The sequence below is a fragment of the Podarcis raffonei genome, chromosome 9, assembly GCF_027172205.1.
Source record: "Podarcis raffonei isolate rPodRaf1 chromosome 9, rPodRaf1.pri, whole genome shotgun sequence".
Classification (NCBI taxonomy): Eukaryota; Metazoa; Chordata; class Lepidosauria; order Squamata; family Lacertidae; genus Podarcis; species Podarcis raffonei.
The window spans coordinates 61,959,166-61,973,916 of NC_070610.1; the positions used below are offsets into that span (position 1 = coordinate 61,959,166).

The 14,751-nt window shown below is 42.9% G+C and overlaps 1 protein-coding gene across 3 annotated transcripts in view; it reads left to right on the plus strand.

The window, feature by feature from the left end:
* Positions 1 to 14,751, plus strand: part of UNC5C (unc-5 netrin receptor C) — a 305,057-nt gene that overhangs the window by 267,234 nt on the left and 23,072 nt on the right. For all 3 annotated transcript variants that reach the window (XM_053404030.1, XM_053404031.1, XM_053404032.1), the window contains 4 exons: positions 1,405 to 1,596; positions 3,957 to 4,301; positions 6,256 to 6,343; positions 12,365 to 12,533. In XM_053404030.1, coding sequence (XP_053260005.1) covers positions 1,405 to 1,596; positions 3,957 to 4,301; positions 6,256 to 6,343; positions 12,365 to 12,533 — 794 coding nt within the window. The remainder of the gene's footprint in view (positions 1 to 1,404; positions 1,597 to 3,956; positions 4,302 to 6,255; positions 6,344 to 12,364; positions 12,534 to 14,751) is intronic.

Below are 14,751 nucleotides of genomic sequence, written 5' to 3' on the forward strand. Positions count from 1 at the left end.
AAGTCAAAGTCTTGAAAAAGAGCTTTTTAAAAAATCAGTTATTTTGATATTTTATTTATTGTTGATTAGGAGTCTGTAGGAAACATTTCTTTGTCAGTTGTGTGACACTTTCCATCAGGTTCCTGGTGTGTTGCAGAGCTTCCATAATGGCTGGTCCACTCATGGCTTTAGAGCTGGCATTGGGAAGCTATGAGCTTTCAGTTGTGATTAGCTGACAATTTAGGAAATGTTCTGCTGAAGCAATCATTCCTATTGCGCTATGCATGAAAGCTGGAACCCAACACCATCTAGAGGGCCATAGGTTCCCCAGCCTTGCTTTAAAGGAAGCATACCGTGCTATTCAGCAGCAGTGTACCCACAGCCCCTTAATCATGGGAGCGCCCATGGAGCTTTCCTTGTCCCTTCAATAGAGGGGGCAATTCTCCACATATGTGGATCCTGGTGTGGATTGCTAGCTTGTTTATGGCAGACAAGAGAGTTCTGCAGGGCCATCTCAAGCCATCTTGCTGCCTGAGGTGAAAGACAAGATGGCACCCTTCCCAATGGGACATACAGAAACCAGTTGGGTTGGCAGTTGAATCTTACTGCAGTACTGGTGAACGGAAAGTATCTTCACCTGCGATTAAGGACAGTCAGCCAGCGTAAGGGGTACAGGGCAGGCCACATGGCACTCACAACTGTGTCTCCTCCCCTCCCCTCAGTATCTGCTGCCTGAAGCAGCTGCCTCACTCTGTCTAATCATAGATCCGTCCCTGAATATTTGTGTGTGTATGCAGGAGAATTCTAAACTACACAAGCAATCACAGTGAATATCTTGATAGAAACTTTGTGATTAACCGAAGACACAGTTATGTGCTCTTAAGCCCCCTTTCAGGCCATGGAATTTTGGCATATAAATTTCCCTTAAGAAATATGCTTGATGAATATCAGATTCGGAAGATGACTGCCATTTTCTGTACTTCTTTAGTTTAAGGTTGGCTTGCTTTTTAAAAAGTGAAACATTCAATGTAAGGGGCAGGGGAGGAAGAAAGAGAGTCTTTTTTATGATCACATGCCTTGATGAATTAGCATTGATAATTTCACCATGAACTGCTATGGTGAATACCTCTTTTGATTAAATTTGCCTTGTTCATCCGGTTATAAACAGTATGTTATTCTACCTCCTTACAAGAAAGAGAGAAACATAGATGAAGAATTAGAAACAGCTATGAGAATTATTTTTAATAAATATAAATATCTACTAAAAGTGGAGAGTTTTTGAAGTAGTTTTTAAATTAACCTATAAAACTGGTAGTATGCATCTGTAGGAAAGGATAGCAATGTATAAGTACGCTTTCATACATTCTTGAGACCGTAATTAATACTTTATGCTTCTCTGCCCCAACCCACCAACTTTTCCCCCAGCTGCTCCTGATTCAGATGACGTAGCTCTCTATGTTGGGATTGTGATAGCCGTGATCGTGTGCCTGGCTATTTCAGTGATCGTCGCATTATTCATCTACAGGAAGAACCACCGGGACTTTGAGTCAGATATTATAGACTCCTCAGCGCTAAATGGTGGATTTCAGCCTGTTAATATCAAAGCTGCAAGGCAAGGTTAGTTTCCCTTTGGCCGTTCACATTGACCATAAAAAGACAATCTCTAGGGCCATGTGAATTACAGTACATTTCCTGAAGTCGTCCTAACACCTAGCACCCTGTAAGAAATCAAAATTTATCTGTATGTATGTATGTGTATACATCTTCCTACCAGTTTTAGTGACAGCTAGTGACTTGAATGGCCATCTTTTAAAAGAGGATTAGACAACTTTATAGAGGAGAAGACTAGCAATGGCTATAATTGATATGTTCTCCTTCCACTCTTGGAGCCAGTATGCCTCTGAATACCATTTCCTAAGAACCACAAGCAGAGAGACAACTGTTGCACTCAGGTCTTGCCCATGTGCATCTCATTGGCCTCTGTGTGAGCAGAATGCTGGACCAGATGGTCCTTTGGCCTCATCCACCAAATCACTGAATTGGAAGGACCATGAGGATCATCTGCTCCAATCCCCTGCAGTGTCCTCCCATGTTTTACTCAACACAGGACTTGAACCCACAACCCTGATATTAAAAGTCTCATGCTCTACCGACTGAGCTATCCAATAAGGTTTTCATTTTGTTATATGTATTTGTTTCCTGGGACAAGTGCTAAAAGGCAGGTCATGTAATTATGGATCAGCAATTAATCAACAGGATGAAGACAGAATGTAGGTTTTCACTGAATGCTATCAATTTACCTTCCCTTATCTTTCATAATCCCATTTTAAACCTATTAGTCTCCCTTTCATTGTGGCAAATCTAGATGGTAAGTCTCTTCAATCAGGAGTCTGTTTTTGGTACAGGGTTTGGAGACACCAGGACCAAATCCAGCCTCAGATCATTCAACCTGCAGCCTTCAGTAGTACAGCCCAGGGGGGTGGGAAATATATTGATGATATAAATTGACCCTAAGGCTTGATTGTGCTCATAAATATTTGTGGCTATGATGCTTCAGAAAATGAAGGCATGTAAGCCTCTTGGCACTTGATGAAAAGCACTTGCTGAGGCTGCAATTCTTTTTTTCTTTAAAGAAATCATATTTTGCAAATTAAAGTTAAATCAAGTTGGAAGTAAACATAGCCAGAGTTTTGTCCAAGGCAGAAGATTAGCAGAGCTGCAGTTTGGTTGCCAAGGATTCATTTAAATCATTGCTGCAGAAGACACTCAAGAAGATGCCACAGGCAACAATTCAGTCCTGACTAGGAATGATAAAGTACATGATTTCATAGTTATTTGGAATTCTCTGTTTCCTTTTCCTGTTCCATTTGGTTGCATAGGCTGATGTTTTGCAGTCAGCATTTTGCATGAAAAGTATGACAGAGAACATTTCCTTCAGAGAAATTTGGAGTTGGACTCCAGTTGCCATGACTATAGCCTTATCAACTGTTGCCCTCTGTCCAGTACTTTAAATCCAGTCCTGACTTATTGCTCCATCACCACCATCATTATTAAACATTTACTGGTACACTTACTTCTATACTATAGAAATCTCATATAACCAAACAAAGTGCATATGAACCAGGCACTTTCAAACTTGCGTCAAAATTAGTACTGAGGGGAGAGAATCTGCATTCAGAAACACAATTATAAATAACGAAGCATACTTGGCAGGAGCTGAAAGAAAAATAATTCTGAGTTTCACACTTCAAAACTTTACTAATATTTTGGCATGAATTTGGGGTTTCATTATTGCTAGCTGTTGGGCTTCATGAAGAGAAATACAGTTTTCAGAATTCTGAGCTTGGGTTCTGCTGCTAAAACCAATATTAAAAGTTATGGGATTTGTCTAGTCTTGGGTTTTTGGAGCTTTGCTGACCTAATGCAAACAAATTATTGGTTTTCAGAGACTTGGTAGAGTAATAGGGATGTTCATTTTTTCCTGAATTGCATTAGTCTCCTTTCAAACAGGCTTTGGAGTTGTTGCAGTTTTTGAAATATTCTTTGACTTGTATAGTAAAAAGAGGAACTCTTTAAGGTTAGAGAGATACTTTCCTTTATTTTCATTATTTCCAGTAGTATGTTCAATTAGAATGAATTTTCCTTTTAACCTGTTGACAAAAACAAGGATGTAAATCATATGGATCCAGCTAAAAGCCAGTGATTATCGCCTCTCATTACATCAAGTAAGGAATAGCAACTTTTCCCCCCTAGACAAGCAGTCTTCTCTATGTCTCCATGTAAATCAGGGTTACCTAAACTGGTGTTCTCAACATCTGGAGAGCATCGTATTAGCTACCCTTGATATAGATATTCATCCTGGATTTCATCTGCCACAAAGCCACATTATTTTTTTAACTCCAGCCAATATTGTACCTAGTAAAGAGTATATCTTATGCCTGATCATTTCCATATTACTTTTCTTTTTATTAACACAGACCTCCTAGCTGTGCCTCCAGACCTCACTTCTGCTGCAGCCATGTACAGAGGCCCCGTCTACGCTTTGCATGATGTGTCAGATAAAATACCAATGACCAACTCACCCATTCTTGATCCACTTCCCAACTTGAAGATCAAGGTGTACAACAATTCGGGTGCAGTCACTCCACAGGATGAGCTGTCCGACTTTTCGTCCAAACTCTCCCCGCAGATCACTCAATCCTTGCTGGATAACGAAGCATTAAACATTAAAAACCAAAGTCTTGCACGGCAGACAGACCCATCATGCACTGCTTTTAGCACCTTTAACTCTCTTGGAGGTCATCTGATTGTACCAAATTCAGGTAAGTGACTTCAAATACAGTAGTTGGTTTTTTTAAATTTATTTTTAAAACTGACTGATGTGTCCAAAAATATGGTTTAAAGTGTGTGTGTGTGTGTGTGTGTGTGTGCACACGCACGCACGTGCGCGCGCACACACACACACACACATACCCCAGCAAATAAAATTATTTAGGTCACTCTTGGAAATCTATATCTTCTGTGTTTAGATCAAAGAGTGCTTTCTCCAATTTGGGTTTATTCAGCTATTACACATATTTGCTCCCCAAAGCCCTGGCCTTCTTTAGCAGAAAATTACAAAGCTCTGAGTCATTGCCTTCAGAAGCATTGGCCTCTCAACTTCCATGTGTGAAGTGGGATTCAGAACCCTTGACCTTTTCTTTCATGCAGCACCAAAAGACAAACCAACCTTCAAGGCAGAAAGCCTCACTTTTGGCACTAGACATAAAAGGACAAATTAATTACAAAACAATTTAGACATTCCAAGTTTCAGTTTGCTGTAAACACTATGGATAGAAAGGAAGATCCTTAGAATACGAAGATTTTTATTTTTCTCGTCGCAGATTCCAGTGCAAAGCATTGCTCTTGCTGCATCGAACCCCTCAATACATATGTGTTTTCGTATTTGAAAGTTATTATGCAATATTTAGGGGTTTCAAATAGGGAAAGTTCTTTTTCCAGGATTATAATGGTCATTTTCAGAAGTACGTATAAATGCACACAGAGCATTGCAAAGGAAGGGTTTCTAGCTGTATAGGGGGAACTCATTGTGTATTTAACAGAATGCATACGGGCTCTCAGGAATTATCACAAATGTGTGTATCTCTGGGGTGGAGTATGCTACCACAATGCCACCACCCCACGCTTCCTATGTGTCCATTGCCCTCATTTAGAACATCTGAAAAAGGGTAGCCTGGATAGCTCAGTAGGTTAGAGCATGGCGCTGATAACGCCAAGGTTGTATGGGACAGCTGCATGTTTCTGCATTGCAGGGACTAGAGGAACTTCAGGGTCCCTTCCAACTCTATGATTTTATAATTCTGTGATATTGCATACTGATTTAAGGAAGGTCATGGAAAGAAAGCTTCCCTTCCCCTTCCCCCCTGCCAAAAAAACCTCCTGAACAAACATAGGGAAATGCATAGGAAGTTACTTTATACAGAGTCAGAGCAATGGCTAGCTCAATACTGCCATAGGCAGTGGTTCTCCAGTTGTCCCATCCCAACCTGAAGGAAGCAGGGATTGAACTTGGGATCTTCTGCAAGAAAGCAGAAGCTCTATCTGTTTGTTATAGTTCTTCTCCTGAACATGAGATAAGGGAGGGGTGGGGCTGGGAGGCAAGGGGTTGCTGAACAGGTATGAAACTTTCCTTCCATTAACTTCCTTAATTTATTTTAGGATCTGGTTTGGAGTGATTCCTAACTCCCCATGCCCTATTCAACAATATTCAGGACTGACTACCACATCTAAATGGTAGATGGTGACCAGATAAACTGATATCTTTTGGGCGGCAGGAAAAAAATGCTCCTGTTGTTTCATGGGGCAATGCTTTGCTGGCCTTTCTAAAAGTTTAATTAAATGAGAATTGCCAAGGGAAATGATCCCATTACTACTGTTTGGAATAGTAGATGTAATTGTTGTTTCCCCCTCCTTCATTTTTACAATGTAAGCAACAGAGCAGCCATCTGCTTGTTCCTTAAATAAAACAAAAAGGGAGGGGGAAAACACCCCCTTTTCCGACTCCTTCATTGCTGGAGACAAGCAGAAGAGGCATCAGCAAGTAATAAACTGCCAGGTAAAAGCATCAAGATAGCCATAAAGCACCCTGCTTTGAGTGGGATTTTGGCATGCAGAGCCATGTGTTCCCGAGCTTCTTCCTCAAAAGGTCAGCCTGCCTTTCTTTTCCACTCTTTATTTTATCTGCTTTTCTCTCTCTCTCTCGTTGTTGTTCTGCAGGAGTAAGTTTGCTGATTCCTGCAGGGGCCGTTCCCCAGGGGAGAGTCTATGAAATGTATGTGACAGTTCACCGAAAAGAAAACATGAGGTAAAAGAAGGCTCTGCTTACGGTGCATTTGCTTTAGCGCTAATTGCAGGGATGAGGCAAAGTGTGTGAACACAGCGTTCTGATCAGCATATATCTGTATCGACACAAGACTGGAAAAGCTGCTGAGGCCACAGAATGGTTTGCAAGCAGACCCAGAAATGGAACACCTGTGTGTGTGTGTGTGTGTGTGTGTGTGTGTGTGTGTGTGTGTGTGTTTGTAAATCTAACAAGAGTTCTCTCTCATGCAGTGTAGGAATTTGAATTTTGCAGCTACTCAGCTCTCAGGTTCATGCCAGTATTCAAGGGGTGGGGGGAAGCAGCAGCCTTGAAGGTGCTGTTCAACAGGGTTATAGCCAACTCCCTCCCACCCATCCACCTCCAAAAATTGTCACACAAAAAAACCATCAAGAGCTATGTAAGCCTGTAGCATGGCAGACCAGCATCATTCTGAAATCCATTTAGGATAGTTTATCACAATTGCACAGGGACACGGGTGGCGCTGTGGGTTAAACCACAGAGCCTAGGACTTGCTGATCAGAAGGTCGGCAGTTCGAATCCCCGCGACAGGGTGAGCTCCCATTGCTCGGTCCCTGCTCCTGCCAACCTAGCAGTTCGAAAGCACATCAAAGTGCAAGTAGATAAATAGGTACCGCTCCGGCGGGAAGGTAAATGGCGTTTCCGTGCACTGCTCTGGTTTGCCAGAAGCGGCTTAGTCATGCTGGCCACATGACCCGGAAGCTGTACACCGGCTCCCTCGGCCAATAAAGCGAGATGAGTGCCGCAACCCCAGAGTCGGTCACGACTGGACCTAATGGTCAGGGGTCCCTTTACCTTTTACCTTACACCAGTCTTGATTCTACCAGCTTCAGCTCAGCTGGAGGAGCCAGGATAAGCAAGTTCCGCCAGCGTATATTAGGTTAAGCCAGGGTTGGAGACTTAATACCTTTACCTTTACCTTTACCACAATTGCACATTTTACAAAAACACCAATAGAAATAATCATCAGTGGTTGTTGTCTGAGTACTGAAGTACAAGTTTGATTTTAACAATGGAAAGTTACAAGCCAAGTTCAGCACTGCAATCCTGTACTTGGAAAGAAGTCTCGTTGAGTCCAATGGGTCTGATTCCTAGGTACCTGTGCTTAAGATTGTAGCCTAAGGTAAACATGCATAAGATTGTGTTGAGAGTGTTAGAGGCATGAGAAAATCAGGCCCTCTTTGAGCAAAGCTAATTCACTGCAAACATGGCTTCCCATGAGCCTCACTTCAGAATACGACAAAGCAGCTCTTAATAGCTCAGGCTAAAAGCAGAAATGTGTTATTCCTCCGGGCCTCCATCCCAGCTCCTTGTTTTTGCACCTCCATGCTCCAGAACTTTTATCTCTCCTTCTAATCTCCCTAGATTCATTCCGCTTGAGCTTGACAGCATTCACTCTTTGGCCAAATAATAAAGCTGCCCTTTCTGCTGGATGAAGGTTGTGGGTGTCAAAGTACTGTGAGGCCTCTCATGTGCTATCTTCCCATTAAAGCACATAAAAGCCTGAGGGTGTCAGTGAAAGTGTTAGTAAGCCATCAACATGGGAATCTAATGGTCCATATGAAATGGTAGTGTTGCTGTCAGATACTCACAGGATCTCGCTTCACTCTCCCCAAAAGGCATGTTAATGGCAAGGAAAATTCTGTAAGTTCAGCATTGTTTCAGGACTCTCCGCCATCTCAATGTAATTATGCCCATTGTTATTTCTGAGATGTCATTTTTATTTTACAAAATACTGTTGCAAAAATACAGAAACAAAACTTCCCTAAATTATTATCCTTACAAATAATAGTAAGCACACCTTTCTAAACATCTTCTGAGCTGTAATGTATGTCAGCGACAATCTCTAGAACATTAATCACTTGATTAACATCAATAAAAGTATGTGTTTTGCTGTTTCAAAACTTGAGAAACAAACAACAGTCTTTGTTGTAATCATTACATCTTTGTCTTCCTTCTTTTGTTCTTAAGTGTTGATTTTTCCTTAATTTCATATCAATGAAATTTATCTTCTTTCATTCTTCATTTATAGGAATTGTTCTTTCTTTACAGTACTCAGCATAAAGAAAGCTAGCTGCTGCTACTACCATATGACATAGCAATTCTTTAACATCTCTTAATTACAGATTTAAATCGCTAAGTATAATAAAAGAATGAGATATATATTCTTTCAAATTATTCTATTAATTGCTCTAGCAACCGTAAACCAGTACTTTATTAGCAAAGAGATAAGGATCAGTGCATGCTTTCCTCAAAGTAAGCCCCATGGAACACATGAATGTTATTTCTGAATAGACATGCAGAGGGTTACATTGTTAGGGAGCAATCCTATGGCAAGTTCCACTAGGAGAAACATAGGGCTGGGCTGTCCATAACACAATGTGAAGTGGTTGCCTCTGGCACAAGATCTGGGCCCAGGGAACACACTGCTCACTGTTGGGTCATGCCCCCGCCATGCCCCGCCTCCTCCACAGCCATGCCCCCTACCACTATGCCCCTATCCCATGGAGGAGGCAGGGGCATGGCCTTAATTGGTGAAACATCCTGTGCCAGCCCTGGATAAGCAGCTTCAGCCAGCATTAAGTCTCCAACCCTGGCTTAACCCAATATATGCAGGCGGAACTTGCTTATCCTGGCTCCGCCAGCTAAGCTGAAGCTGGTAGAGTCAAGACTGGTGTAAGGTAAAGGTAAAGGGACCCCTGACCATTAGGTCCAGTCGTGGCCAACTCTGGGGTTGTGGTGCTCATCTTGTTTTACTGGCCGAGGGAGACAGCGTACAGCTTCCGGGTCATGTGGCCAGCATGACTAAGCCGCTTCTGGCGAACCAGAGCTGCACACAGAAATGCCGTTTACCTTCCCGCCAGAGCAGCACCTATTTATCTACTTGCACTTTGACGTGCTTTTGAACTGCTAGGTTGGCAGGAGCAGGGACCGAGCAACGGGAGCTCACCCCATCGCGGGGATTCAACCTTCTGATCGGCAAGTCCTAGGCTCTGTGGTTTAACCCACAGCGCCACCCGCGTCCCAAGACTGGTGCAAGTCTCCCCAAAAGTGGCATTTTGGGAGTGGGGTGGGACCAGAGAAGAGGGACTTAGGCTGGATCCTAACCATGTTCAGCTTGGTCACATCACCTGGCAACGCAGCAAAGAGCACTATTTTAAAGACTTTGTTTTCCCTCTATGAGGCTTAGAACCCAGCCAAACTTGAGCACATTTAAGTCCCATTCATTTAAGTGGACAAGTAATGCATTTTATTATTATTGAATCTTTGCAAAGGTCTAGCACTATTGTGATTACCATGTGATGTTATTAAAAGCAGCTTCCAGAGCACATTTGCCATCTCTTGGTGATGGTAGTGTGCTGTGATGTGGGTGACTGGCAAACAGATACTGAAAGATATTGAAAAGGAGCAGAATATTAAAATGACATTTGTGAGATCCCTTTATGAGTCGGGAGTTGGAGAATTATTTTTTAAACACTTACCCTTTTTAAAGGAATGCATTTAACAGAATTAATTTGATCATCGTACAAGTTTTATTAGCTCACCCTAGCAGCTGTGAATAAAAAATCCAAATAATTAAAAGCCTGTACAGACATCCTCTCTGTCTCAGTTTGGATCTGTAGACAAATTGTGAATCATTTTCAGTTACTGGGAAATTTGCTCACCTTTTTCAAAATTTAAACATGGGGGAGGATAAAAGTGATAAGAATGAAATGGGAAATCCTAATTTGGAAGAAGAGGCAAAAAAAAAATTAATAGAGGAAGACAGCAGTAGGAAGACAACAGAGTTTTAAATTTGCAAAGCCTTCAGTTAGCCTGACTGGAAGGGTTACCATTTGCTCTTTGTGAGTGATTCATTTCCCTCTTCTCACTCTACACTCTTCTTTCTCCTTTTCCTTGAATATAGCTGTTGAAACTGCATGTCAGTCAAAAAGCAAGATTTCACTTTTGCAAACCAAATCGCAGAAATACTGACAGATGGCACAATCGGTTTAATGAAATCTGTATGGCACTCACCATGAGCTTAAAGTGGTCTGGTAGCATGAACTCCCCATGGGGAATCCTGAGATTTGTAGCTCACTGAGAAGGTTAGGTAGGGAATGGAATTCTCAGAAACCTTATATAAAACTACAGTTCCCAGTGTTCCTTGAGAGAGTCATGACAATTAAACTATTTTAAACCCAGTCAGTACAGTGGTGCCCTTTACGATGAACAAGTAATCCAAAGCATTCATTTGCACCACCCTGGTAAGCCTTGGTTTCGCATACTGTGGACTAGGCTGGAGTCTTTATAGCTGATAGATATTTTGGGAGTGCAGCTTACTCTCTTCTCTGCTGGACCTTTTCTCATCCAGAATACAGAATTCCTCCATTTCTATGTCTTGTGTGCAGGCAGTGTTATTATTTTCAACTTTTGAACCATGGCAATGACATAAAAAGAGGGAGAGAACATTTTAAAGAGCCAAGAAAAACAAGGAGGGAACAAGCAGGAAGGAATGAAGGAACTCTGGAGGGATAGGAGAATGGAGCAGCTTCAGGAAGTGCTGAGGACCATATAAAATGAGATTGGGGCCACAAGTCTATAGTTTAGGGAAGGTGGTAGGCACTTCTGGGTGACACATGAAAGTGGTATTCATGGTCACAATTCAGCCATGCAAAAGCCAGACGTTTCTACAAATGCACACCTCTTTGTCCATCCAGAAGAGCAGGAAACATGATCAAATGATGCATTCTAACCAGGCAGAAGCACTCAAGATGAGTGCAGACAAGGAGCAATATGGGGTATGTTGTGGGGAGAGAATGTGACCTAGAGAGGCTTGGAGAGTCACATTTGACTGCTTGGCATGAAATTCCCTGCCCCTGATCTAGAACCACCCTCTGGAGTCACTTACCAGCCTGAATTAGACAGTCACCTAATATCAAGAAGTTTAGGTGCCCATTGAAGACGTTTGTATTGAAGATGGCTTTCCCTGAGGGTGCAACCCAGTTGCCAACGGAACATTCATTGTATATTTGCAGATATGTGGTTGTTTTCATAGAAATGATTTTATTGCTTTTAGAAGTCAAGTGTCTTGTTTTATCCTATTTTTTTTATCTTGTCTGCTGCTTCGATGACTTCCAGCCATGAGCCGGTTTATAAATCTAAAATAAAAAATACAATTAATTAAAGTTGCTCTATAGAAGCCTTCTCCAACCTGGTGCCCACCAGATGTTTTGAACTACTGGGGCTGGTGGCACATGTCGTCCAAAACATCTGAAGAGCACCAGGTTGGCAAATACTTCTATAGTTTATAGTCAACTTGAACTTTGCTCCACTTACCAAAAAGGCTGGTGTCAGGGAACTGCCATCAGTGCCGGAGGGAGAGAGCAAAAGCCAGAGGGATTCCAGAGAGCGTCCAGGGATCGGGAGAAGCAGCCCATCTTCTGGGGAAGAGAATCAGCGTAGCACCAGTGGAGAAGGGGGGCAGATGGGGGAAGCGGCGAGGTGGTCCCATGACTCCTTGCCTGGGACCAGCGGGGAGAGTAGGGGTCCTCCGTTGCCCACGCCCTCCTTGCGCAGAAGGCTTTTGCGCAGAGAGAGTAGGAGGAGACTAGGCGTCAAAGAGCTTCTTTGCTGGAAGAAGTTTAAGAAACGCCCACTGACAGATACTGCCAGCGATTGAGTCAGCCACGGGTGAGTGGCTGTCCGGACAGAAAAGGTTCACTTTGCCAACCCAGCCAGGTGTTTGCACCCAGCCGGGGAGATAAGCACCGGCTTACGCACGAGCAACCCCTAGAACCATTACAGCTGGCTACCATTGTTCTGGGATTTTTGTGCTTTTTCTTGTGTGCTTCCTCCTTGTGCAATGGTTTAAACATTAAGGAACATCACATCTTGCACTGAGGAATAACTATGATGATAGATTTGAAAAACAAACCTGCTTCTACATAATATTTATTAAAATCATGTGAAAAACAGGGATTTCCCTTCCTATAATCTTGCCAGGCCACCGGTAGAAGACAGCCAAACCCTTTTGACCCCTGTGGTGAGCTGTGGACCTCCAGGAGCACTGCTGACCCGCCCTGTCATTCTGACAATGCACCACTGTGCGGAACCAAACACAGAAGACTGGAAGATCCAGCTGAAGAACCAAACTGCCCAGGGACAGTGGGAGGTGAGTCTACAGACCTTCACCATATATCACCATAATTGCTTGCTTGCTTGCTTGCTAGGGGCGGTGCTCAGCTCCCGCCCACAACCACTCCCCTCACTTGCAGGGAGGAGAGTCTATATGGCACTGATTCTGCCTTTCTGTGTAGGTCTGCAGACAGAGGACGATGGTTTGAATCGTGACCTTAGATTAGATGTGGGGAAATTATAGCTCAGACTATTTTTCACATGTTTTGCATGCACAAGCTACTTGTTTATTTCAAGGCCCAGTTCAAGTGTTTTGTGTGTGTGTTTAAAGTCCTACACAGCTTAGGTTCTGCCTCTTCTGCATATATTCCCCATGTGCACTGAGAAACTCCATTGCAAGCGTTCTTTCTTTCTGTAATGCGGTAGAAGAGCCCTTAATTGAATTAGGCTTCAGTTGGAGTCCCTGTCTTTTATTCCTTGTGCGTGCTATTTACTTTTATTCTGTATATGGCGTTTCATTGTGTTTATTGCTTATATTTCATTTTTGTATTTTGTTCATTGAGCCTTGCTGTGAAGCAGTATAGAAATGCAATAAAAAAGTAAATATTGATTGATGGATTGAATTTATATCCCCAAGGAACCCAGGACAGATAAACACAATTTAAAAGCAAAGCTAAAACACTCTAAAACAGAACCTTCTAAAAACAATTATAATTATAAAAAAAACCCCAAAGCAGTTACAGCTAAATACATTGTTCCATCCGTTAACGGAAGCCCTGAGGCATCTCTGAATCCAGAAGCTCAGGGCTACGAAAAGCTCTCTGTCTTCCTGGAGACTGGGCTAAATGGACCAATGCTCTTTTTCAGGAGAAGGCAACTTCATATGTTCATCATGACCATGCAATTGTTAAAACTGGTTTCCAGAATCTCACACATAGTCTGCAAACAATCACCAAGGTTCTTGCATAGTAAGCCTCACCTTCAGCAAGCTTCCTCAGTCACGCTTTTTTGGAACCAATCTCCTGTCTCTTGCTCTTACTCAATTGAACAGATGTTTGCATGGCTGGAGGCAGGTCAGCCTTATGAGTGCCTGCACAACTGCTTCATGACTTGGCTGGCAGGGGTGCGCAGAATCAGCATTTCAGGTGGCACCTTTCTTCCTAGCCCTTAGGAAGGATGGTGTCACCTTTGCAAATGTGCAGCATCACCTCTACCCAGAGTCTTGAATCTGTTCCCAAGCTAGGAAATCACCAGATCCAGCATCCCTGTTTCCCTGGATCACCAGCATTGCCAGCATCCTTTGGAGACTGCAGAGAGAAGGTTCATCAGAGCGCAGTGTGTCACAGATACAACATTTTCAGTTGCACATTCCTCTGTTCTTGCTTGTTTTATTTTTGTACCAAACTTACCAGACACCTTTTGTCCCCATGCAGTATTGCACAGAAAAATAAGCAGGGAAAGTATTTAAAAGTATCTCTTTGTCTGTGGCCCAGTGGTAGGAAGCTGCCTTCCTCTGAGTCAGACCATTGGTCCATCACAACTGTCTGTACTGACTGGCAGTGCTTCTCCAGGATCTTGACAGGGGTATTTATTTCCTTGCCCTACACAGAGATGCTAGGGATTGTTCCTGGCACTTTCTGCATGCAAAGCAGGTCATCTGCCATTGCACTATGGCCCTTTCCTTATGGTTTTCTTTTGCATATGGAACTGTGAGCAGGATAATTGTCCACAAGCATAATCAGTTATGCAGGTCAGTTTTCTCCATGCTCTTGATTGTCACTTATGCTCTTCCTTAGTAAGCTTGCAAATAGAATGAGTGAGATGGCATTCACGAGATGATTTTTTAGAAATAGATCAGTGCACCTTTCCTGCTAGGCTTTTTTTTAGAAGTCAATGTATCTATATAACTAGTGTTTCTTTTTAGTGGTAGACTCATGTTAGACCTGCTTCTTCTTGTTGTTGTTGTTTAGTCGTTTAGTCGTGTCCGACTCTTCGTGACCCCATGGACCAGAGCACTCCAGGTGCTCCTGTCTTCCACTGCCTCCCGCAGTTTGGTCAAACTCATGCTGGTAGCTTCGAGAACACTGTCCAACCATCTCGTCCTCTGTCGTCCCCTTCTCCTTGTGCCCTCCATCTTTCCCAACATCAGGGTCTTTTCCAGGGAGTCTTCTCTTCTCATGAGGTGGCCAAAGTACTGGAGCCTCAGCTTCTCGATCTGTCCTTCCAGTGAGCACTCAGGGCTGATTTCCTTCAGA